The 27,864-nt window shown below is 34.7% G+C and overlaps 1 protein-coding gene across 2 annotated transcripts; it reads right to left on the bottom strand.

Moving 5' to 3' along the window:
- Positions 1-507: 507 nt before the first annotated feature.
- Positions 508-27,098, bottom strand: LOC126970145 (zinc finger protein 888-like). 2 transcript variants are annotated; one of them, XM_050815892.1, is made up of 13 exons: positions 26,801-27,098; positions 25,180-25,436; positions 24,981-25,084; positions 23,269-23,299; positions 22,662-22,849; positions 20,299-20,504; positions 18,340-18,456; positions 16,787-16,993; positions 16,209-16,313; positions 8,601-8,817; positions 6,246-6,275; positions 5,551-5,709; positions 508-4,292 (listed from the first exon to the last, which is right to left on the bottom strand). In XM_050815892.1, exons 2-13 carry the CDS (start codon positions 25,418-25,420, stop codon positions 4,026-4,028), a joined length of 1,872 nt encoding a protein of 623 aa, XP_050671849.1. In that variant the 5' UTR covers positions 25,421-25,436; positions 26,801-27,098; the 3' UTR covers positions 508-4,025. The 2 variants fall into 2 exon arrangements, with proteins under 2 accessions (XP_050671849.1, XP_050671848.1); XM_050815891.1 differs by having other exon boundaries at positions 509-4,292; positions 23,269-23,302.
- Positions 27,099-27,864: the final 766 nt, after the last annotated feature.

Here is a 27,864-nt window from a genome sequence, read left to right as displayed (position 1 = left end):
GAAATAAAAACAACAATTTAGTTTTTCCTTTGATGTATCCCCCGTCGTTCAGAAATCAAATTAAAAGAATAGTTTAAAATGAATAACTATTTAGAATTTTTATATCTTTCTAACTCTCTCAGGAGGTAAAAAATAAACTTAATTTTAGCTAATTATTATGTTGGTAAATTAACAAAAATTGTTAACTATCTATCAGATTATTTTTATGTAGACTGATAAGTCATAATTTTGAGTGACAATGAAGTATATAGGCTTATAATGCAACGAGTTCGTGCAAATCAAACATCCATAATATTGTCATTTGAGCTGTCAAAACACCTGCCGGTGAACACACGAGGTGGTTTAATTCTCCCACATCTCCGTCATTGTGGAAGAAAATTTACAATCTAAAGCAATTATTAGAGATTTTCTATTATTGACAAATTCAAAAAAAACATTATTTTGTTTATTATTTCCAGAACAACGTCTGTAGGGTCAGCTAGCTAAAAATAAAACAAAAAAATTTTACTTATATTATTTATTTTATCATATTTCATAAGCTTGTTTATACAAACATGTATAGTGCTCATTCAAGAATATTATTTCATGTTTTTATTTAAATTAAGATAAGACTATAGCTTTTCTTACCTTTAAATAAAAAAAACAAGCAGTGTAAATCAACAATTCATTAGCTTAGTTAAAAATTCAGTAGCAGAACTTACATCTAAAATTGTCTACATACAAATATTTTATTTATTAAGAACTAAGACAACACAATATGGTAAAACCTTATTTCAATTACACAATATACATAAAATTTAACACTAAAGATACATTATTATTTATTTAGTTAAGAATAATTTAATTACAGCTATGGGTTAAATCTCGAGATCATTTCATCAATAAACAACTAAAATTCAAAGGGTGTCCGTCCACAAGAAATTATATAGTTTATAATAATACCCACATATATCTATCAATATTATAATACAGGCAAGATTATTGTATGGAAGGTGAAGGAGCAGGTCGATAAGTTATCACTGCCATACATGTTTTAAGTCATGAAAACAGTATAGATTACTTAAATTTATGATACCCATACTACTAAAACAGACTACGAAGAGTTTTATTTAGAGTAAAATTATTGAGTACAAAACTATTGTACTCAATAATTTTACTCAAACAGTACCTACTTCATTTTTGACAGGTATCAGCCTAATGTAGGTATAATATGCTTTTACAACAAATGTTGTACGAAAGTCAAAAGAATTGTTAAAAAATGTTTGTGTGGTAAAGGTCCACCGTACTATAACATATGACTTTCTTAATGATAACACAGATTGGGAGTGGAGCGAAGACCCTCAGGCTATTGAATAGTAAATTTTATTATTGATATTTTTATGAAAAAAAAAATCCCACTGAGTTTCTTGTGCCTGTTCTTCTCAGGTCTGCATATGTTTTCAAATGGGTGGTATTTGTTGACTTTCAATAAGTGATTACATATCCCATTTTGGATAAAAAATATTTGAGTTTGAATCAAAACAATCTTAGGTAATGACCTACTTGGCTTGCTCATGAATCATGTTTGTTGTTATCCATCAGTCATGTTGAATCTTCAAAAAAACCCTCGTTCCACTAAAAAAAACATACTTAAGGTTACTCCTGAGACCCAAGACAAATAATTTATTGGAAATAGATTAAATATTTCATTTTGTCTGATATTTTTTTTGTAAGTCAACATCAAAAAAAGTGGTTCCTAATAAGTACAGCTAAAACAAAAGGTTCGGTCTTGTTTAAATAAGACTGTTAGCAGTTTGGTGGAGGGCGCTATTCAAGGAAGAAGAGAAATCAAAAAATCTCGGTAGAATCATAAATAAACTGGTGCTATCAATTTTTTTGTGTCTTCTACTCGTAAAAAAAATAGTTAAAACGTCGATTTTTAATGTCCAAAAGCAAGATATACCCAATTCAGAAAAACTACGAGACAAATAAATGGTGAACCCATAGTCTCAGAATATAGCTCAAATTCAAATATTTTATCCAAAATAGGATATATCACACATTGAAAGTAAAAAACTACCCTCCATTCGAAAAAAAATGCCTCAGACCTGAGAAGAACGGAAAGAGCAAGTAACAGAGTGGCCTTTTTTAATAATTTATTAAGAGGGTGGTTGCTCCAATCCCAAACTGTGGTTTCATTAAGAAACTCGAAGAAGAGAAACGAAGATTTATGTTTTATATCTACACCCATGCTTTAAATCCACAATTAAAGATTCTAAAACAGTTAACTATTTGCACCTTAAAACACCCAATGTCTTAATTACCATTACATCATCCAAACGAGTGTTGTAATGAAATTCAGCACAATATTACAACACTTGTTTGGGTGATGTACTGGTTATTAGGACATTGGGTGTTTAAATGTTAGCAGTAAGCTAACTGTTTCAGAATCTTTTAAAGAGGATTCATATTATGGGTGTAGATAAAGTCTTGTATGCAACTGTTGATAATTAGGTATTAAAAGACTCATGTGATACTATTATCAAAGTTATAAATCCACATTCGTTTTAATACCCCTTATTACACAACAGTTGCATAAGTAACTATTACCACACTAACGTTTATTAACGTATCGTAAAGACGACCTAACGGTAAACAGCCACTTAATACGTGACCCAATTTGATATCAATGTGTGCATTAGTTAGTAGTTTAAAATTCAAAATACTATGGAGTTATAGTTATATATATTATATATAACTATATTATAGTTATAGTCTATAGCTAGACCTTACTCATCCCCTTTCTTTACATTGTATGTATGTCTAAGATATTTTTCCTATACCATCACCTGGTTGAATTTTATATTTATTTTTTACTAACAATCATTCATAGTTCTATTATATTGGACAATAACTTGGAGATTTCTCCGTGTATGTCTGTTTGTATAATCAACATAATGAATAAACGAAAATTTTTTAATTGTTGAGTCGGAATTGTTTTGAATGCCTTTTCCAGAACTGTATTTTGTTGTTATCAAATTGATCATTGAATCATTGATATTGTAAAATATTCAAAACATAAGATGATTAATAAAAAAATTGGAACCATTAATGGAGAGCACAAAATACTGATTGTTCTACTAATCTGCATATTATTTTTAATATAGTTTTACCATGTTTTAAGAGGGACTGATAGATATTTTATGTTCAACAATAGCAAGATTCATCTATGGGATTCCTTATTTTCAAATACAATTTTTTAATTGCACATACAGTTATTGGCACTTTAACTGTATGTGCGCTAATAAAAGGTTATCTTACCCCATTTACTCAATAGCACGTCAAATACAAAATGATTTGTAAATGCTTATCTACAAAAATGATGATTGTAAAGACGCCACATTTCTTTTATTTTTCCGACATACTTAGTGTATTTCTTTTATTTGTACCAAAATTTAGACATTATGTGGGATTCGAAACGAGTGCGGGATCAAACCCCACATCAGCCATTTATTTTAGCAAAAAGTTGTATAAATAATCCATCGATCTTATAAACTACAGACACCTAATAAATTACGAAAACATCTTATATTAATCCACTGTAGCCAGAAGCGATTGTTTACGATTTCTTGTGATTATTAACTTACCAATAAGATTTCAGTATCCCACGGCCACTCTCTTGATTCGGTTGGCTGAATTATTTTTATTGCGAATATTATATGTATTAATTACGAGTCTACGTGGTTATAAATAAGGTCGGTATAATAGCGGCAGTGAGGGAAAACAAAATAAAATAACAAACTAGTGAAATTAACTGGGCAAATGAGACTTAATATCTTTTGTCTCAAGGTGACGAACGCAATTGTAGTGCCGCTCAGAATTTTTGGGTTTTTCAAGACTCCTGAGCGGCACTGCATTGTATCAATTACCATCAGCTGAACATCTTGCACGTCTCATCCCTTATTTTCATATATATAAAAAAAACAAATCGTTTACATACTATATTAGTTTCTAGTCTACAAAGTCACAAGCCTAGTCCAATAGTATTAAGAGTACTCCCTCTGTATATCCACGAAGGTCTCGAACATGGGCACTGCGAGGGCCTCCTGGGGCTCCGTCTTGACGAACACCTGCTCGAGGCGGGGCCCCACCACGTCGGCCACGTTCAGCTCCTTGCTCCTCCGCTTGGCTTCCTCGCGCGACATGTTGCGGTGCTTCATGTTGTAGTGGACCTTCACGTAAGACTGCGTCTTGAATGTCTTGCCACACTCAACGCACGGGAACTCTTCGTCGAAGTCTTGCTGCGACTCCTCCTGTATGTGAATAATAACATATTTCTCTTAAAAAATTGGTCTGACCGTTTCGAATTTGAGCCCAACGACAAAACAGAAAAAAAAATATAAAAAATAAACTTGCACACAAAGTTGCAAAAATTACAGCAAAAAAGGGGATTTATTTACCCAGTTTTTATTTGCTTTTTTGGGTTAACACCGAATGCGACTCCTCCTGCATGTGAATAATAACATATTTGTCAGTAAAATTCTCATAAAAATTGGCCTGATCGTTTCGAATTTGAGCCCAACGACCAAACAGAAAAAAAATATCAAAAATAAACTTGCACCCAAAGTTGCAAAAATTACAGCTTAAAGGGTATTATTTACCCAGTTTTTATTTGCTTTTTGGGTTAACACCGAAGGGAATGAAACAGATACTAAATATCTACGGAGATATTTCTACAATACATTAGTCTAATAATCTTATAAAGGAATAAAATTATTTCTTTTCTCAAAATTCCTTTAGAATTCTTTTTAATGTCATTTCTCGTATATTATTAGATACTACTACCGCATCGGAAACAAATGGCGCTCTGAGAGCGAAGCGGCGCAAGAAAGTCTACCAGTATTCTTTTTTTTTGCGCTCTTTTCAACAAAAATATACAATATTGTATAGTCATTTGTATCAGTATATCGTCTGTTCACAACTGACCAATTTTTTTTTTGTCATTTCATAATATCTCGTGAGTTGATCATTTTATTACTTCACACTATGCGATAGTTCCATATCACAGTCGAGCTGTTTTGCATTTGTTGTATGTAGGGCGCAATCTGTAATGAAATTACTTTGCTACTGAGACTTAACATATTATGTTTCAAGCTGACTCCTGAGCGACAATACGAACCTCTTCGTTTCATTTATATCTTACAGAATAAAAAAAAATATGGTGTTTAATTTCATTGGACATGCAAAAGAGTAGATGGGGTAAACCACGCCTTTATTGGCACTCTTGATTTTAATTAAAAAAATTAATATCTCTTACTGATATTGTTAAAAATAAAATGAAACTCGTCACCTGTATAACAAAAATCAAATTATGCTCTTCATTTGGATTTAATGTTTATTATACTTAAGTCTTTTTATATCATGGATATTTAAATATTTGACAATCTCAATGTATGTGAACAAATTGTATTAGCTTGTTTTTTACTTTACTCAGGTACTGTGGAATACGTTTCTTAATGAGTTGAGACACTTGCCCGTTTTCCCCCTCTAAAAAATGTGTGGTATAGTTACCGCGGCGTCGGGCACCATGATCAGCTTCCTGCGGCGCTGCCGTCGTATCTCGGAGCGCGTCATGTGCAGGTGCACGATCTGGTAGTGCACCTTCACGTATGACTGCGTACGGAAGGTGCGCCCGCACTCCGTACACGGATACAACTCGCCCTTGTGGCCCTGCGGAACGAGACACATGATGTATAGCAATCTCTTAACCATTCGGAAAAAGTAGTATTTTTTAATAAAAATAAGATTCGAGACGAGTGCCTTTGCCCATTACAATGCAGTGCCGTTCAGGATTCTTGAAAAACCCAGAAATTATGAGCGGCACAACAATTGCGCTCGTCACCTTGAGACATAAGATGGTAAGTCTCATTTGCCCAGCAATTTCACTAGCTACGGCGCCCTTCAGACCGAAACACAGTAAATTCAAATTCAAATAGTTTATTTCTCAAACAAGTAGTTTTTTTTAATGAAAATAAGAGACGAGACGAGCGTACGCGCACGAGTACGGCGCCCTTCAGACCGAAACTCATTAATGTTTACACAGTACTTTTTCCCGGAAAAATGAGCCACCCACTGTTAATTTAGTTTAATTGTGCAAGAACTCAGTGAGAATTTTTATGTGCCGCTGATGCAAGAAAGCCGAGTTGTAGCAGTTTACCCCACCTTTTTTTCATTCTTAATGTATATATAGTCAAACATCAACTCACCTTAACATGTCGTGTCAATACTTGCTGGTTCTGTAATAAATTAAATTTATTAGTAAATTCGTTAAAAATACGGTTTAATGTTTTTATTGTACTTATCTATATCTTTACGTATGTAATTAAAAACACTCAAAGACAGTTTAGTACTTTTCTAAAGAATAATTACATTATATTATAATGTATTAACATTTTTGTTGACATAGCACACGGATATAGTCAGTTCGAGATTGCTTCCTTCTTCCATAATTTCTTAAGCCGCTTTCGTCCGCCATAATAAAAAAAATATTTAAGAGATAGACTTATTAGTCTTATGTATGATTACACTAGACTCACTGCCAACATCTATTGTTTTTAAGAAAATAAGGGACGAGACGAGCAGGACGTTCAGCTGATGGTAATTGATACGCCCTGCAGTGCCGCTCAGGATTCTTGAAAAACCCCAAAAATTCTGAGCAGCACTACGACTGCGCTCATAAGACATAAGATATTAAGTCTCATTTGCCCAGTCATTTTAAAAGCCACGGCGCCTTTCAGACCGAACCACAGTAATGCTTACAAATTACTGGTTCACGACAGAAAAAGGCGCCGTTGTGGTACCCGTAATCTAGCCGGCATCCTGTGCAAAGCCTCCCACTGCTATGTTAACTTTGCAGTGTTTCCCAGGACTTTTTTGAAAGCTAGAATGACCATCCATTCAGAAACGAATACCTTAGATCTGGTAACAACGGGCGCGAGATATTTTACATTACATCTTACTGACGCTAAAGCATGAAAGCCACGGATTACTTTTAACGTTAGTAACTTAGTGTGGCTCTCAATTTAACGTGAAAAGTCAGTATAATTTGGATCGAACAGATGATTTGCGATTTTTTTTATTTATTTGAATTTTGGACCACGTTCAAGTGCCATCTCGACCGCAGATTGATACATAATGTTGTTATACATTATGTGCATATTATGCAACCTTTTAAACTTTACTACGTCGAACCGTTGCTTCCAGAAATTTCCAAAGTTCGCTATCCTTGTCATTTCACAGGTCTTTTGTCTATTGGATTTATAACTTTTAGGACAAACTCTAACAGACAACTACATAAAATGATTGAGGAGAGTTTTATAGTTCTTATAAAATTCTAACTAAAACTCCACAATGGCGTATACCTCTAACTGTTAAATTTCCATTACTTTCACTAAAACTTTTATAAATAATTGTCTTATTTGCTACTCTATTTACAATATTCTTCAGCATTAGTAATTATACAAATAAATCAGATAATATTCTTGTGTATTAAATTTAGATTATAATTGTTTGTTATAGTATATTATTATTCTAATAAATACTATAGAAAATATCAAAACAGCCTAGATATTCAATGTTATGAGTTTAGACCTCAGCGCCGGGTGCTTTTCGTTGACTGACTTTTCGTTACACAATAAGTTGTGTAACAAAAAGTCAGTCACTTAATTGTTTAAAAAGCAGTAATTCTATTATCAAAGGCAGTCTTCACATTTGTCATTTTTTTTAAATACACCTGTGCAAAGCTGGTACATTTTCTATAAGTATTAGTAGTTATTGAGACCATAAACAATTTATTAATCACCTAGCACCCATCTAAGTGTGACTAGGTTTATAGAATAGAAAATAATAATATATTTATTTACCATAACAGAACATTGCAACGACACTTGATGATGAAGCTACATCAATTCGTAAAGGGGTTGACAAGGAGAGAAGAATTGATAAGAAACTCCCAGCCCATCTTTTAATTCATATAACAACTTAGCCTACTTAATATAATATTATACAATTTTAGATGGCCTGCGATGAGATTCAGACAAGAACCATGCATCATTATCCTCTTTAAAATCTACTATATTATGTTCTATAGTAAGCTTTCTTTGTCAAAGTAGCTTTAATAAGTATATTTTATTCAATTTGTGCTCAGTGAGTCCTAGTACACTGTCTGGTATTTTATTGTAAAATTGAATGCCAAGAAGCTAACTTATTAAACGGCACATCCAGTTAATTTATTCTTGAATTGAATGAATACAAATACAGTTTTTTGTCAAATAAGGGAGGAGACGAGCAGGATATTCAGCTGATGGTAATTGATTCGCCCTGCCCATTACAATCAGGATTCTTGAAAAACCCAATAAGTCATAAAATGTCAGGTCTCATTTGCCCAGTAATTTCACTAGCTACGCCGCCCTTCAGACCGAAACACAAAACGAAATACATTACTGCTTCACGACTGAAATGGCCGCCGTTGTGGTATCCATAACCTAGCCGGCATCCTGTGTTAAGAATGTATATTTAGTTATGGGCCAGATAACAATTATTGGACTCTCGAGTAGACTTACCGCAAAGGCCTTGTCGCAGATAGGGCAGTGTTTGTCGCGCGGCGGCACGGCGCCCAGGTGTTTGACGGCGATGTGTTCCCGCAGGCGCACGGGCGTGCGGAACATGCGGCCGCACGTGCACGGGTGTCCGCCCGCGTGCTGCAGGTGCGACCACATGATGTGCGAGCGCACCTCGCCCTTCGAGAAGTACATGCGCTTGCAGTGCTCGCACTGGTACCTGCCGCAACCACACGAACACTCATCCACTACTCAAACGAAACCGCATCAGGCTAGGTTTATTAATTTATCTACACCCATGCTTTAAATCCTCTATTAAGGATTCTGAAACAGTTAGCTGATTGCCAACATTAAAACACCCAATGTTCTAATAGCCATTACATCATCCAAACGAGTGTTGTAATGTTGTACTGAATTTAATAACAACACCCCTATGTTTTTTTTTCGATCCCTTCATGCGCAAAGAGTTTCAACACACAGCCACATTCTTATTGCTCGATGCGTGGTATCTGCATGAATTTCAAAAAAAGAACATTTTCGTTTACGCGCGTTCCACACTACACGCCATAATAAAAAAGTAGATTATTCGAATCCCCGCCATTTTTCTTCGATATTTTTATTGCTTTGTTTAGAAAAAAATGAGCGATTAGTTTTAAACGCTGAATATTCAAGTGAATTTTAATTATTGCACTATACAAAATGTAAATTACTACTTAAATAAATAATTTAATTCATTAATACTTAGTTTATTTGTATATAATCAGTAATTAATGATATTAGGTTACTTCTAGGACTGGTGTTTTAATGTTAGCAGTAAGCTAACTGTTCCAGAATCTTTTAGAGGATTCATATTCTGTGTAGATAAAGACTTGTATGCAACTGTTGATAATTAGGTATTAAAACACAGCTACGTCTTACACTCGCGTCACTTTGTATTGGCGTGCGTGCGATTCCTGACAATAGAGGTTAATAGTTATTTATGCAACTGTTGTGTATTAAGGGGTATTCAAACACGAATGTGGGTTTAATAATAATAGTATCATATGAGTGTTTTAGTACCTAATAATCAACAGTTGCATACAAGACTTTATCTACACCCATAATATGAATCCTCTAAAAGATTCTGAAACAGTTAGCTTACTGCTAACATTAAAAGAGCTAGCTCTAGTAACCATTACATCATCCAAACGAGTGTTGTAATGTTGTACTGAATTTCATTACAACACTCGTTTGGATGATGTAATGGTTATAAGGACATTGGGTGTTTTAATGTTGGCAATAAGCTAACTCTTTTAGAATCTTTAATAGAGGATTGAAAGAATGGGTGTAGAGAAAAGCTGTTACAGTCTATCTAGACGGCCAAATTATCTAAGATTATGTAATCAAGTATCATTTACGCAATCACATGTTCTTACTACACGCCAATTTTTTTATTTTCTAAGATGTTGTAATTTATTTGTTACGAATGGGATAAGTAGCGTGTACAGGTATCCTTTTTTGTTCTTGTTTTTGCTGCCACGCTCGTTCGGATTAAGTATGTTCGAGTCGACTAAGGTGGATTAGTTCTTTGAGCATGGTTTTAGTTCATATTATGAACCTTGACAAGGTTTTCGTAAAGGGTCAACACCCGCCCCTATTATTAAAATTCATTCTTTTTCCCCCTCCGTCTGTCAATTGAAATTTTAAGTGTGTTTGACTATTCGGACACACGGGAAATGAGAAAATCATAAAAGTCTTTTATTTGCATTCAGTATGTGCGCGACAAGAGCTAGAAGTTAGAAAAGCGAAAAGAGCTTCAAGAACAAGCGAGAATCGAAAGGAAAAAGGGTAACTTTGTAAAAATAAAATACGACAAGCTTTTCATAGGTGGAAAAACCAAAACATTTGCGAAGAACAAAAGAATGCTGTCAACTTCACCTGAAAACAATACTAAAACAGGAGCCGAAATAAATACACAGGCTAGCAAGAAAAATAAATCACAAACCCAAATAAGAAGATCTTCAAGCCTATCAGAAAATATTTTAAAACCGGGCATGCTAAACTACTTGATTAACAAAAATACCAACAACTCATCAGATCAGCAGCAAAATAATAATGTTTAAATATAGCAATTACCGCCCCCCTCTCGCAACGACAATATACAACAACCACTATCAAAACATCATACTCATCTTCCAAGCCGGCTGGTCACCGTGGAAGATTATGACCGAAACCCTCCAAACAACCCTCCAAAAAACGAAAAATGTCTACAAAAAACGTTATACATCCTGACATACAACGTTAAAACACTTTCTTCATATGAACGTCTGTTAGAGCTAAACGAAGCTCTCAAAGAATTTAAATACGACATACTAGGATTATCTGTAACAAGACGCGTTGGAGACATAATTGAAGAGCATGAAAACTTAATTTTCTGCTATACAGGCCACACACCTGGAAGACATGGCATAGGTTTTATAGTTAAATACCATCTTAAAAATAATATAGAAAGCTACCTCGGCCTTTCTGAAAGAGTAGCCATATTGAACCTGAAATTTGAGAATACTAGCTTATCCATCATTCAAGTCTACGCCCCTACTGCACAAGCAAGCGAAAATGAAATCGATAACTTTTATGCGACAGTAAATAGGGCTTTAGAACTAGCACATAAAGACTTCATACTGATGGGTGACCTAAACTCTAAAATTGGAACACCAAACAATGAGGAACATTCAATCATGAAAACGCATGGATATGGAATCAGAAATGAGAGAGGACTAAGATTAATCGAATATGCCAGTGAAAACAAACTGTCAATTATGAACACTTTCTTCAAAAAAAAACAAAAAATAAATGGACTTGGCGATCACCAGACGGAGATACCAAAAATGAAATAGACTTTGTGCTGTCGAATCGACCACGACTGTTTAAAAACATAGAGGTACTGAACATTAATTACCCATCGGATCACAGGCCTGTAAGAGCCACAATATCATATGACACAAATTTCAAAAAGAGTAGAACAAAGTTTACTAATTGTCAACAAAGCACAATAACAAGCGAAGAAGAAATCACAAAGTTTAAAGAATACTTAAGCTCCTACATATCAAAAGATCAAATGTTCGCAGAGACTATTATCCCAGTCCAGAAATACTACGATAACTTAATCAGAATCATCACCACAAGCTTGCAAAATGCCCGAGTAGCGCAAAGAAAGGCCACAAAATATTTTCAGAGCGCACATTAAAACTTTTTAGAAGAAGACAAGACCTGCAAAAAAGTTCAAACAAAAACAGAGCAATAAGAAACGAAATCTCGGCGCTTTACAAACTTACCAACAAATACATAAAAAAAGACTACGCCAACCACAGATATAAAACTATTGAAAAACACCTCCACAAAACTGGAAGCACAAAAAAGGCATATAAGGAGCTGAAACCAAATAAAACTTGGATCAAAGAGCTGAAACGAGACGTGATAACCATAAACAACCGCGGTGACATCATCAACATAGCGACAGAGTTTTATAGGAATTTATACAGCACTAACGAGCCAGAAGAAACTAACCACGAAAACCATAATACTGACACGGGAGTGGGCCAGGGATTGGAAATAATACCCCGCTTATAGGAACGAGTCTTTATTTGCGTTCACTTTTTCTGAACTTGCACTTCGCCGGTCTGCCGCTGTTCCTCTTGTGGGCGGCGGTACCTTCAACGCGTCACACCGCACCGAACACTTAGTCTCTTCTATCTTCTTCCTCTTGGAACACTTCCACTTTTCACTACTTCTTATTTTCTTTTTCTTCTTCTTTACACTTTCGAGTTTTTCTGCACCACTGATAAAATTTCCTTGGAGAGGCCTTCATACAGATCTCGCAGCTGCTCCCCCTGTCGACGTGCTTGCTCTTCCTGCAAGGCTCGCAGCTGCTCCTTCTGTCGACGCACTTGCTCCTCTTGTCGGAGCGCTTGTTCCTCTTGCAAGCCTCGCAGCTGCTCCTCCTGTCGGCGCGCTTGCTCTTCCTGTCGGCGCACTTGCTGCTCCTGTCGGCGCGCTGGTTCCTCTTGCAAGCCCCGCAGCTGCTCCTCCTGTCGGCGCGCTTGCTCCTCCTGTCGGCGCGCTTGTTCCTCTTGCAATCTCCGCAGCTGCTCCTCCTGTCGGCGCGCTTGCTCTTGCATCATGGCGGCCATCTGCTGCATGAGCGCGCTGATGTCTACGGCAGGAGCCTGCGGTGCTGACACGGTCGCACTGAGTCCAGAGCCGGATGCTTGTTGTGACTCGTCCTCTGCCGCTGCAGCTGCTCCCGCTCGCGTGGTCACTCCCTTCTCGTTCCTGGGCACTAATGGCATCTTTCCAATCCCACTTCTGACACCAATTGACACGGGAGTGGGTCAGGGATTGGAAATAATACTCCGCTTGTAGGAACGAGTCTTTATTTGCGTTCACTTTTTCTGAACTTGCACTTCGCCGGTCTGCCGCTGTTCCTCTTGTGGGCGGCGGTACCTTCAACGCGTCACACCGCACCGAACACTAAGTCTCTTCTATCTTCTTCCTCTTGGAACACTTCCACTTTTCACTACTTCTTCTTTTCTTTTTCTTCTTCTTTACACTTACGAGTCAGAACTAGAACTGCCGTAGGCCACGCTTAGTACGGCTTATATACCCCCGGATCCGTTCTATTTTCAAAATGATTCTCCCATTCCATCTTTAAATTTAAATTGTATTAGAAAATTCTTTTAACTATTTTTATCCTGCTTACACATTTTCCATCCCTTTTTTTCTGTTCGATTTGATCCTGAACTTACTAGAAATTTCCTTTAACTTTACAAAACCCAAAAAAAATCCATACACTGGTAGGTGTATCGAACCCGGGTCTACAGCGTCTAAAGTAAACACTTTTCTGCTGAGCTACGAGTATTGCTGACGGAGCTGTTGAAATTAACAATGTCTTGAAGTTTGACAACTCTCGTCATATACTTCGAAGTGTTGCTACGCAACAATACCAACAGTGATGGTAATATACCAAAAAGACCACAAATTGAAGAAAGTGACGTCATCGAGGCACTGAACAAACTAAAACTAGACAAAAGCCCAGGATCGGACAATCTAGCAAACGAGACTCTAAAGTCAGCTGCCCCGATATTATCTATACCCTTTACAAATTTATTCAACTCTATCCTCGAATCTGGAGAGACACCCACGCAATGGTCTGAATCTAATATTATTTTATTATATAAAAAAAGGCGACCCGAAAGATATTGGGAACTATAGACCTATAAGTCTGCTGTCGAGTGCATATAAGCTATTTTCTACAATCCTGACCAAAAAAATTAGCTCTACCTTAGAAACAAGACAACCCGCCGAGCAGGCAGGATTCAGGAAAAGCTTCTCTACCATCGACCATATTCACACACTCGAACTCCTCATCGAGAAATATCAAGAGAGAAGTAGACCATTGTACTTGGCATTTATTGATTACAGAAAAGCATTCGATTCGGTGTCACACAACTATATCTGGGAAACTCTAGCAACGCAGAACGTGGAAAACGAATTTATAAGAGTAATCAAAAGCATATACAGGAAGAGCAAAAGCAGAATTAAATTAGAAACAGCCGGTCCTTGGTTTCCTATAAAGAGAGGCGTAAGAAAGGGGGATCCACTGTCACCTATACTATTTATAGCCACATTAGAATCGATAATAAGTAAGCTTGACTGGAATGAACGTGGTATAAAAATAAAAACTAATTATTTAAGCCACCTCCGTTTTGCCGACGACTTGGTGCTGATATCAGAGAAAGGAAAAGAACTACAGTACATGGTAGAGTCACTAAACCAAGCTAGCAAACTCGCCGGACTAGAAATGAACCTCTCTAAAACTATGGTAATGACCAACAGCACCAAAGTACAAATATACGTCGATAACGAGCCTAACCATTATACCGAGAAAAACATTTACCTAGGCAAGCAAATAAGCTTCGACAGATCAAACAACTACCAGGAGATTGAGTGCAGAGCTCAGTTAACATGGAACAAATACTGGAGCTTAAAGGAAATATTTAAGAGCAACATGCCAATCCAACTAAAGACTAAGGTTATGAATTCTTGCCTTATTCCTTGTCTGACCTATGCTTGTCAGACATGGAAATTTAACAAAAATGTCATAAATAAAATAACAACGTGCCAACGGGGAATGGAGCGGAGTATGTTAAATATAAAAAGAATAAACAAAATAAGGCATACAAAAATACGCAACACCACAAAAGCAACAGATGGTCTAGCACAAGCTCGTGCATTAAAATGGAAGTGGGCAGGACACATAGCACGCCTGCAAGATCAAAGGTGGACAAAAAGAGCGACAGAATGGAGGGGGCCAGTGGGCAAAAGAAAGAAAGGGAGACCTTGCAACAGATGGGAGGACGAAATTAAACACAGTGCGGGTCCAAACTGGATACAAATAGCGCAATCCAGAGGAAACTGGCTCAATTTGGAGGAGGCCTTTACCTGCAGAGGGGTTCTTGCAGAATAAAATGCATAAAAATTAATTCCTTTCTATAAAACTAACATAACAATTAATTTAACTAACTACTTAATCTTTTTTCTTATTGATACTAACCAAACTAATCGACTTTGTAAATAGCATTTCTGTAAGAAATAAAAGGCTTTTTTTTTTTATGTGTGTTCGACAAATGTACGAATACATAAATATCACGCCAACCGATTTCGATTATTCTCTTTTTATTGAAAAGAATTTTAGGGAGTTTGGTGAGGTTTTGACTATGGGATCCATGACAATGTAACGGACCTTCAATTCTTAGGAGCAAATTAACGATACTCAACCGAATCTTTTATATGCTATCCGTATATTTGAGTCAGCAACTTTAACGTCGTTATGGTCAAGTAATTGTCGTAGGCCAATATGATAACAATCTTCTTAACTACTCACAGTAAAGTTGTGATCTGATGTAGAATTTCAAACTGTCTGTAATCAAATTGCAATGTGCTTACGTTTATTTCCGCATTGCAAAATTTTGTAGGTCTATACAAATTCAGACAAATTAGTAAGTGTACTTCAGTTTCACTAAAAATAAAAAATAAATTTCAAATAAACAACCAACTTCAAAAAAAAACTATTCCCAAACAATATATTATATAACATGCACTAAAAAGTATTACAATAATTCCGTATTTTTATACAATCTCATTTCTTATTCTTGTTACGAATGTTGTTATTTTTGGAGTCGGTGTGAGCCACGGTAGGTTTGTAACTACATACATAAGTTATAGGTGAGATGTGCTTGTGTCGTGAGACGTGACTAGGCGAGAGGCGAGCAGAAAGAACAATAGTGGCAAATAAAAATACGCAATTAGTTTAATACTTTTTAATGCCTATTATATAATAATATATTGTTTTGAAATAGCTTTTTTGAAGTCGATTGTTTTTTTTTGTTAATTTTTTTTATATAACTAAACTGTATATTTTCCTAATAAACAGAAAAAATGTCTATAATAATAAAATAGGTTTAATTAAATACCGATTTCTTTTATTAAGCCTTATCTACCCAATTTCTGTGAAATTGCAAATAGTATAAAATTGATGTAGTAAGTATATAAGCTATATATATGAAAGCTGACCGTTTGGCGCCGTCCGTGTGCATCCTCTGCATGTGTCGGTGCAGGTTGGCACGAGTCTCGAATGTTCTCTGACAGTGTTGGCAACGTTGCTCCACCTCCGGATGTCTGCACAGATCATTTTAATAAATAAACTGTGAACCATATGTGAATATTGTGAACCAGAAAATTTATTATAAACAACATTGTTCTATTTAAAAAATCCATCTCGAAGGACCAAAAATGAAGTTTTGAACTACATTTTTTTTTATGGAATAGGAGGACAAACGAGCGCACGGGTCAGTTAAGGAAGGTGTACACCTTCCTTAAAGTCGTGTAACGCTCAAGTACGTGCTTTTTTTGAAGTATCCCATGTAATATCGTCCCGGTAACACCGCACAAGTAAGCTCATTCACAGCTTTTTAGTACGTGTAAGAAAGCGCCTTGAAATGCGCACTGTGGAGGACCGCCACACATCCAGATGGTGTCGTGGTGAATTCGGCGGCAGGAATCTCGAAGGACCAAAACATATGATGCCTTCAACTACTATTTCGGCAAATACCGCTGTCGGAAAGACGCAACCTGTTGTTAAAATCACTCACACGACAAAGTTGTCCTTGTGCGCCTCCTCGTAGTGCAGGTCGAGGAGATGCGAGTTGATGAAGACCTCGGAGCACTCCGGGCAGGTCACGTCCCGAGCGGCTCGGTGCACCAGCAGGTGTTGGCGCAGGTACGACTTGTGTTTGAAGTGACGGTGGCACACCGGACACGACGCTTGCTTCGACTCTTGCACTTCTTTGTTGTGCTTCCTAAAAGTGTCATTATTTATTATAATATTTATTTATTTGTTTTGATTAAAACGGTTACAATACCAATATCATTTATCAAGTACATTGCTATTGCTAGACGCTTTTATGCGAGAACTCACATAGTCGAAGCAGTAACTCAAGACTGTTAGTGAATAGATCACAATTAGAGCGGGCTTCTACGAGGCGATCAAATAATTTCGATTCGCAGTGCGTGCTACCGTGCGACACGCTGGTACCGCCAAAAGACGGTGAATTTTACTACAACTACAATTGTCAGGTGTATACAATCGAATTAGCTCATTATGATTATCAGGGGCTCTATTAAGCCCCGGCTATCTTTAAGCATGGTATTTGCTTGGTCAAGAGCCTGTCTGGTTTCTAGAGTGTTGTATCCGAGGCAACCGATGAGACATCCTCACACAGCACCAAACTAAAAATAACGTTTACCAAGTTCTTCCAGATTAAATAATGTAGTTTTTTAATGATAATAAGGGACGAGACGAGCAAGGCGTTCAGCTGATGGTAAATGATACGCCCTGCCCATTACAACGCACGGCCGCTCAAGATTATTGAAAAGACAATTGCGCTCGTCACCTTCGACATAAGATGTTAAGTCTCATTTGCCCAGTAATTTCACAAGCTACGACGCCCTTCAAACCGAAACACAGTAATGCTTACACATTACTTACCGTTATGGTACCCATAACCTAGCCTGCATCCTGTGCTAAGGAACCTCCCAATGGTATAGTTAAGTTAGTTTTAAAGTGTAACATTAAATCCTAACAATAGTTTTATATATACTATGTGGAAACTTTTAAGTAGCCATTTATAATTTTAATTATTTCATAAGTTATCATAAATGTAAGCTAGCTGTAAGTTTCCCAAATAATAAAAAAATAAAATACTATTAACACATGCGATAACCGACCGTAAAATTATTTATGAAATGAAAATAACAAATCAGTAATAAAGGAGAAATATAAAACATAAAAGAAATTGCTAACCGATTAAACCTAACCTAAGTAATACCTAATCTAAAAGGAAGAATCTGTATTTTGAAGGAGGAAGTAAACTAAACATTAGCGTTTGCGCAATTAGCGGGCATGATTCGATCTACATTCGCACCGAGGGGAGGCATGTCGAAGGAAGCGGGAAGTGGGAGGTTTTAAAAAGATGTGATGGCACCTATACCTGTTTAATTATACGAAAACCAACCAATGGCGTTAGCATATCGTTGTTAAAAATCACTTATCAAAAGTACTGTATGCAAATTGACAACTGGCTGCTAACGTCCCGCAGCTGTTAATATGTAAGGTTCCAAGGTTAGGCTGGGTTATATCACTCACCTCACGTGGTTTCGGAACCATCCACTCTCATAGAACACCTGGTGGCAGACAGGACACTCCATCGGGTTGGCCTTCAGGTGCATCTGTTCTATGTGCCGCTTCAAGTATTGCGGACGTCTGGAAATTATGAATCTATGTTTACATCTAACCTTCGATCAAGGCATTTCCCATTGGCATGCTTAAAAAAATGTTACAATATGGTACAAAATAATATGGTAGTTTAAGTAGACGGGACATTTTGGGTGTAATAAATAAATATCGACCGCACATATAATCTTATCCAACACTAGCTGACCCGGCAAACGTTGTTTTGCCATATAAAGTATAATTCACGCGATAGTTTTATAAGTAATAAAATATTGCCTATATTATAGCCTGTACATCATTTTGTTCTATTGTCAATAGTTTTTGCAGCGCACGCAAAAATAGGTTTTCGATTTTACACCTTGTGTTACAAAATAGCAATTTTATTACGGATGCCTAATTTTGAAAAATAAAAACATAGCCTATAGCCTTCCTCGATAAATGGACTACCCAACACTGAAAGAATCATTCAAATCGGACCAGTAGTACCAGAGATTAGCGCGATAATACACAGCGACAGTACAATAATAATACATCCATGACTCGGAAAAATAATTTTGAAACCGCAATTACTTTTGAATGAATAAACCGATTTTCACGCAGCTTTCAGACGATTTCAGACGATAAAAACGATTCCAAAAAAACCCCACTCTTAAAAATTTTTTTTTTCGTAGTTGTTTTGAGATTTCTCAAAATGTAAAGGTCCAAGTTGTATTAAAAATCTCAGTTTAATGAAGCCCTTTCAAATGGCAACACACACACAAATGCAGTCAGAGATACAGAAACACCATCTTAAAAATCGTCAACTTTTGAAAATTTTAAATTTTCTCAGCAGGAAGTTAATAGTTATTTTGTAAAAATACTTATATAAGAGTTTTCCAAATTGCATAGTTTGCGAATGAATTTACAGATTTTACTTCGTTTGGTAATATTAAACAAAGTTTTAAGTTTTATGGCTATGTTAAGTAAATGTTTTAATAGAACACTATTTTTTTTAATTTTCAAACGGCAATACTTTTGTGTGAATGAACGGAATTTCACGCGGTTGGCGGCATTCGACGCAGTTTTTAAAGAAGTCTCACAAAGAATCCTGTAGTTTCAATTCATCAAATTTGGAATTAGAAATAATTCCGAAAAAACACTTTTTCGGTAGAGCTGTATAAAATTTATTCCAAAAAAAACACATATTTAAAAATGAGATTTCTTAAAATCTACCGGTCCGAATTGTACTCAAAATCTAATTTTGGTCCAGCCCTTACGAATGGCGCCAGCCGCAATGAAATTTATCGAGCCTTTCAAAAGTTATAAGAGATTTACATACATCAATCCATCCATACATACACACACATACATACATACAGACGTACGAACACCATGGTCATCGGCAATAGTCAGGGAAGCATAAAAAACTTTAGGACCTTAAAACGTCGAAATCTGATGAAAACTCGATTTTCGAAAATGCTGCTATTTTGACGCGCTTGGTGTACATTAACAATGACGTCATAGGTTACTAACATAAAATTGATCAAAAATATCCTACTTCCTATCTTCCCTTTCAAGGCTAAGATGTCGCTATACCAACTTAATGGCTGACAGGCAGTATTGAGATATACCCCCTTATTCATAATGGTCCGCTAACTTAAAACAGCCGCTAAGGAGTGTTTTTTCTCAATCTTGTCAATAGAAGAAGACAGAGTGAGAATTAGCAATGATTTAAGTTAGCAGACTATTATGAATAAGGGGGAAAACCTTTAGTTGCGAATGCAACAGGCAACTACTAGTTGTCTTATATTGAATACATTTGTCACTGCTTTGGGTGTATTTAGCATCAAGATCATTTGCTTGTTCTGTTATTTACTTTAAAAAAAAACTCACTTGAATTCTGAGGTGCACTGGTCGCAGCGGAAGGTTGTGCCGGCGTGCGAGAACGACACGTGTCCTGCGCACGCGTCACGGTCCTTGTAGCGCACTCCGCACACCATGCAACGGTAGCGGCGGTAATGACGCAGTTTGTGACGGTGCAGCGTTTCTTCCGTCTTTAGGTACGTGTCACATAGCGAGCACACGTAAGACCCGGACTCCTTTAAAAAAAAAGAGCACCAAATATTTAAATTCTCTTCGTTGTTTCTATCACATTTTTTTTACAATAGATTAAAAAAAATATATACTTTTTAGGGTTCCGTAGCAGCCAAATGGCAAAAAAACGGAATGAAGAAACGGATCTGTCTGTCCGTCCGTATGTCACAGCCACTTCTTTCCGAAACTATAAGACCTATACTGTTGAAACTTGGTAAGTATATGTATTCTGCGAACCGCATTAAGGTTTTCACACAAAAATAGAAAAAAAATAAATGTTGGGGGTTGAAAAGAAATTGTTTTTCATCAAACCCATACGTGTTGGGTATCCATAGATAGGTCTTTTTTTTCTAAACTGAATAGTTTGCGCGAGAGGACACTTCCAAAGTTGGTAAAATGTGTCCGCGCCCCCCAACTTGTAATTTCTTTTTTTTTTAATACGTCAAATCGTTACGCCAACAAACTACAAGAACTTTAGTTTTATATTATGTTACTTGCTGCTACAGAAACTTTCATGGGCGAGTCCGACTCGCACTTGGCCGCTTTTCTTTTTAATTAATCGTAACATACTTATAAGTACGGATTACCTTGTGTGATCGTTAGGTGTTTAGTGAATTAAACACCTAACAATGTATGCTAATCATATTTGCTGTTGTATATAATATGCTGAATTCGGTGCAAGAGGTATACCGGCAGAACCTCTCTACAACCTATTAGGCTAGGGACTTAGGCTCCTCCAAATCTTCTTAAAGTTAATTTCTACAACGAGCAGTCAAATTCCTTGCTGAGATACATTGCAAGGAGAACACCCTTTATAGACCCAAATAACAAAGTATTTAGTACTGTTAGGAGTTCCTGCTCTGCCAGACCATGGACCTGCCATTAGTACAGTGAATCCATGTATATCTTCACATTCATTATGTATATATATAAAAATGAATTGCTGTTCGTTAGTCTCGCTAAAACTCGAGAAAGGCTGGACCGATTTGGCTAATTTTGGTCTTGAATTATTTGTGGAAGTCCAGGGAAGGTTTAAAATGTGAATAAATAGGAAAATGCTGCTAAAATAAATGAAAACAACAAATTTGTTTTTCCTTTGATGTGTCCATACATAATTTCTATGAGAGAATTTATTGACGCACGGTTTGACAGTTCTGCTGTAAAACAATTTCATTACGACAGCGGGGTGCATATTTAGCGAAGTAATTTTTGATAATATAATATATTATTGTCAAATTCATATAAAAACATTATTTTATTTATTATATACAGAACAACGTCTGTCGGGTCAGCTAGTTTAATATAATTTTTGAATTTCCATGCAGATTTCGGTGTCAAAATAACATTTCCAACATATTCATGGACAATATTTTAAGATCAAATTATGTTACATTAAAATTTGTTCAATTAATGCATCATTCACATAATATTATTATGGAGTGATTTGGGTTAATACTATCTGTATGTCTTCACTCCCAAAAATATATCACTCTCAGCAATTTGACCTGTGGTATTTCTCAAATATTTGGGAGTTGTCAAGGGAATTTGCTAGAAACTGTCATAAACATAATGTTAATACCAGTAACAGACATAAACTTATAATGCCTACTACTCTGCTATGTCATGTTAGTAAGTCCTTTGGTGGGGCGATGCATATCTTTTAACAATAAGAACCCAGAAAATGTTCAAAACAAATGTATTACGAAATTCAAAAAGAATTGTTAAAAAAAGTTTGTGCGGTAATGTATATAACATAAATGACTTTCATAATTATACCACAGATTGGGAATGGAGCGGTCGCTCCAGAGTGGTCACTCTCAAAATATTTTAGTGACATAAATTCAAAAGAATGCTCGTCAATGTCAATCACCAATTACAATTCAAATACATGTTACTTACACAAAAGTTTAAACATCTATATTTTAAAAATAATGCAATCCAGTCAAACAATACCAGGCTGAACCATAAAATAATAACTATAATACTATTCAATTCCACATTGTAATATTGTTTACGTAATCTCCAATACTGTAAACTTTGACATAAGTTTAAAAAAACTTAAATAATCAGTTTATTTGTACGATATAACTTTGTAACCATATATTACGGCAATGCCCGTTTGCCTAACAAAAAAGATATGGTGATGTAAAACAATAACTCACCGGAGAATGCATCTTCATATGCATATCATATGCCTCCTTGATAACATAGCCGATAGCACACTTATCACAAATATGATTCATATGTTTTCGGGATTCATACAACTCTTGGAACTCTATCTGTCTCTCCTCTTCTGTTATTGTCACTATCTCTATCTGACTGAGTGCACTGTATGCATAGTCATTTACTTCTGCAATTCAATTCAAATATATGAAGAAAAAGATATTAAAAATATATTTTCAGCCATTTAAATAAATGTTAAATTAAAGCTTTTATTTTTAAGCGAATAATCAAGGGTCATAAAATTGTGAATAAACAATAATAATGTATTTTATTATAGATATGATGAAAATAACGATAGTATGTGACTAATGTAATGGAATAAGCATAGTATAAATATAATATAATTCATGTATGTTATAAGATTATCCAAAAGTTTAAAGAGTTTCTTAAGAAGCATGCAATCACTAAATTCTACTAGTGAACACAAAATATACATAGAAATAACAGTAAAGTATATTAATTAGTCTGTCTGTGAAACACAAAGTTAATCAGTAACACAAATGTATTCATAAATGGTAACATAAAAAGGGAAAATTAATTACTTACTCTGTGAGCCACTTTGTTCTGATGTTTCTTTCTTCTGGAAGCAATACAAAATTAAATATAATTAATAAGAATATTGACACTCTTTTACACAAATTATCTTGCTGCAAACCTGGCATAGCCTGTACTATGCGCAGGGTATAGAGACATAGAGAATTTGAATTACTTATAAGTAAAATACAAATTTGAATTTTATTACATACCTATTTAGTATTTGTTATTCAATTGCTTCTTTAAAATGTAATTAGTAATTAGTGTTTCAAATACCTGACACTGATGTATTTTGTAGTTAGTTGTTCAAATACCAAGGCTTCAATATACATTTAGGGACCTTATTTATGGGTGTTATTTACTTTATCTACACCCATGTTTTAAATCCTCTATTATAGATTCTAAAACAGTTAGCTTATTGCCAACATTAAAACACCCAATGCCCTAATTACCATTACATCATCCAAACGAGTGTTGTAATGAAATTCAGTACAACATTATATCATCCGTTTTCATTACATTATCCAAACGAATGTTGTAATGAAATTCAGTACAACATTATATCATCCGTTTTCATTACAACACTCGTTTATTTAAAGAGCGCTCGATAGCTTTCATTAAGATTATTTTATTGCTTTTGTGAACAAGGACAGTGATCAACCACACACATCAAAAATGGATTTAGAGTTAGTCAGTTTACTAAACAATAAAAGCATAGAGCTTAGCACCCTTGAACACTATCCAAATACAAAAATATCTTCATACAATGTAAGGTTGCTTTCTTTAGCAGGTTTTATAATTCCCCAACAAGAGGCTGTTTGTCTGATAGTACATTTGAAAAATCTAGTGTTCATGAAATTGAAGTGAGGTTCTTCTTTTAGTGATTAATAAACTGGTCTGGATTAGTTCTATTTATTAACTAATGGTAGACTGTGTTTTATAATTGGTAATTCAAATAAATGTAGTTACTGTACTTTACACTTTAAATATATGATTTAAAAATATTTTGTATTTCGTATTTTCTATATATTTGAGATAGTATTTCGTAATTACTATTTTAATTAAAGGAAAGCATGTATTTTGCCCAGCTTTGACAATGGGAGACAGGCAACAATATATATATGTAATATGATACATATATATGTACTTAAACATCTAACATATAAAATTATTGTGTCATGGTGTTAAACTTTGTACTCCTCCAAAACGGCTTGACCGATTCTCATGAAATTTTGAGTGCATATTGGGTAGATCTGAGAATTGGACAACATCTATTTTTCATCCCCCTAAATGTTAAGGGTAGTCCACACGAAATTTTAATTTTTTATTTTCTTGACATTTTTTTTTAATTTTATTTGATTATGAGTCAGTAAATACATACAACTTCAAATTATCACCAATCTACGATCAACAGTTACTTTTGTATCGCGATTTTAATATCGGCAATACAACGTTTGCTGGGTCAGCTAGTAAATAAATAAATTTTAATGAATTTTAAACATCTTAAAAAAGAATTGTAATATTTTCAAAGATATGTTGAGATTTCTCAGGATGAAGTGCACAGTGTTTTATGATCAAGGTGTACTACATATTACATCCATAGTTTTAGGCATGATTTTAGAAAAGTTTAATATATTATGATGATTACTAACTGCCTATTTACAATCTCTACATAGCCAAAGTTTATTTTGTAATTAAAAATTAGTCATGCCAAAATTCGTTACCTCAGGTTCCCACTCATCATCTGATATCAATATTTTTTTTCTTCTTTGAATTATAGGGTTCCTGTTCTTTTTCTTTTTTGCGGATTCCGATGTTGATCCTTTATCTGAAATTTATGATGATACAAAAAAGATAGTTGAAATGATACATTTTTTAATTGTTTATATATTAGATTATATCTTCTTTAGAAGTTTTATGTACCTAGTTTTTTATCTTCGGCTATTACACATTCAACATTCAGTACAGACTCCATTTTAATTGGTTTAGATGACTTCTTGTCGCCAGACTCATCATTACTAATTAGGGTTTCTGGTATCTTACAATCCGAAGACACATTTATTTCAGTGTCATCATCGGGTTCCGTTTTAATAGCGACTGAGGTTTCTGTGTCTATGTTATCTTCTGGTTCATCTTCCCGTTCAATTTTAACTATTGTCTCCATTTTTAGTATATATTGACTGCAACAATATTGAATGTTTGGGACATGTCTTCATATGGTTTAATTTAATGATTTATAACTGGTATAAATTAAAAAGGGGCAAGGGCAATTTTTGAGTGTTGTGCTCATGAACCCAAAGAGGAGTGATAAAAAATAATGATAGGAAACTACACTTAATAATTAACATATTCGTTTGTTATTGGTGACAATTATTCTGGACCACTTACATATTACGTAAATGTGCATGTACTCAACTCTCAAAAATCACTATGGTTAATGTGTATGGAATAGAAGTCATGGTGGTGTGTTAGGAATGTTGCTAATAAAAAAATAGAATCAGATTTTATTTTGTGATAATCCGTTGCTATTTAATTAGATCTGTTAAGTTTCATATATTTTAGGAATGTAATAATAATAGTACACATACAAAAGATGTTCATTGTCATTAATATGAACATACTAAAACAAATCTCACAACAGTAATTTACACCATTCTTGATTGCCACATAGTATGGCCTGCTTTTATATTTGTTTGTCTTTTGTATTTTAAATAAAATATACATATACACAATTAGCTGACCTGACAAACATTCTTATTCTTAATAAATAAAATACTGTTTTTTATAAATTTGTCAATATTATTTCATAACATCAAGAATTATTTTAAAATAAGCTTCCTTCTGTGAAATTGTTTCACAGAAGAGCTATCAAACTGTGTGTCAATAAATTCTCACAAACAAAATATGTCAATACAAAACAAATATTGGAAATGAAAATAATTATAGGTCCCAAATCGAAATAAAACTATCATATCTCTTAACTTGGACTAAACTGCACTCCATACATCCAACCCCCATTAAAATCTGTTTATTAGTATAAGAGTTCACTGGAAACAAACATCAGGACACTGGATATATTTATATTTAAGATAACATGACGAGTTTGATAAGAAAACAAATATATATCTAAACACTAAGCTGTCTAATTTATATACAATAAATCGATTCTGAGCTTCAGCTCTCAAACAATCAATCAGATAGCTGAACCTATCTTAAAATTCTATTCTTGCTAAATTATTATTTAATTTTTCTTTGCAAGGCACCCTGTTATAAATACAGTGCATATCGTTTAATAACGTATAATTTTTCCCAAAGAAAATATACGGAGATAATGAAACTTTTATAATATATAATAGTAGTCCCTCTTATAGCTATAATTTTAACTGAAACTGTATTTTAAATACTTTTCTAATATATTTTAGGTCAAACACTAAATCAGTTACGAGTGGACTATAAATTTAATGAACCATGCCGACGACTTTTGTAAATGTATGAATGAATAATTATATTAACTGACTTAATTTTTTTATAAATGTTTACCAACCAATAAAACTTAGAATATTCTGTTGTACTGATTATTTAAAATTATGAATTTGTATGTTTGTCACATAATCACTTCAAAATCACGATAGACATCGCCATGTTGTAGAATGGAGATTACGGTACTTTTTCATCGTTGTGTACAAGAATAAAATATGTTTCACCGATAAAACCACACATTTAAATTCCAAATTTTATGTGATAAATTTAATTATCGTAACATATCTTGGAAATCGAAATAATAAGCAAACTCTATTCTTTAATGATCTTTCATAGTACCGAACTACCGTCCACCCACAGGCCCACACTCCACAGAATACTACAAGGACAAATAGACTGTACCTAGAGTACGCAATGACACTTTCAAAGTACAGAGCACAGAGTACATTATATAATATAGGTGGTACAGAGTACATTTTATTACACAGAAAAAGAGCCGCAACTCGATCGTATCACAGGCAATACTTCGAAAGTCTCAGACAACCCCATCTCTATTTTTACTTTCTTACTACGCCGCATCAGCCCGTTTTATAGGACAAATAAAAAAAAACATCCAAATAGTATGCATAGGTATTCTTTATTTCTTCTTAATCAATCATAACTAGTCAACAGTTTGGTTGAATATATTTTCTCTTTTTGTAGCATTTCGTCCTTATCTTTCACATAATATAATAACATGACTCAACACGACCCATCACAATTCATTTAACCTTTTACAGTTGTTGGGAATGAAAAATATAAATTTCTTTAACAAAAAGTAGGTACTTAAAACTAGGGGCAGGTGTCTTCCGTTAAGCTTATCGCCTGTGTTGGCAGTCGCAACAATAAATAGCTCACAAAGTCTATTAAAAATAAATAATTTTATCTTTATGTTTTGCACATACTTTAACTTAAACAAAACTAATAGACGAAAATAACACTTGTAGATACAACATTATACTCAACTCGGCGAATAAACGGTTGCTTTGGATGTTTGCAGATTTAATAACATAACAATAAGAAAACACCCAACCACCTAAAAGTACACAAATAATTCAAAAGTGCCAGTTTTTTTTTTTGCGTATGAGT

The sequence above is a fragment of the Leptidea sinapis genome, chromosome 20, assembly GCF_905404315.1.
Source record: "Leptidea sinapis chromosome 20, ilLepSina1.1, whole genome shotgun sequence".
NCBI classification, from domain to species: domain Eukaryota; kingdom Metazoa; phylum Arthropoda; class Insecta; order Lepidoptera; family Pieridae; genus Leptidea; species Leptidea sinapis.
This window is presented reverse-complemented; position numbering and strand designations above follow the sequence as displayed.

Coding starts and splice junctions, on each gene's coding strand:
- LOC126970145 (XM_050815891.1), bottom strand. CDS start 25,420: ATGGAGACAATAGTTAAAATTGAACGGGAAGATGAACCAGAAGATAAC. Junction 16,994..18,339: donor TGGTTCCGAAACCACGTGAG/GTGAGTGATATA, acceptor TGACACTTTTAG/GAAGCACAACAAAGAAGTGC. Junction 4,293..5,550: donor TCATGGTGCCCGACGCCGCG/GTAACTATACCA, acceptor ATTCACATACAG/GAGGAGTCGCAGCAAGACTT.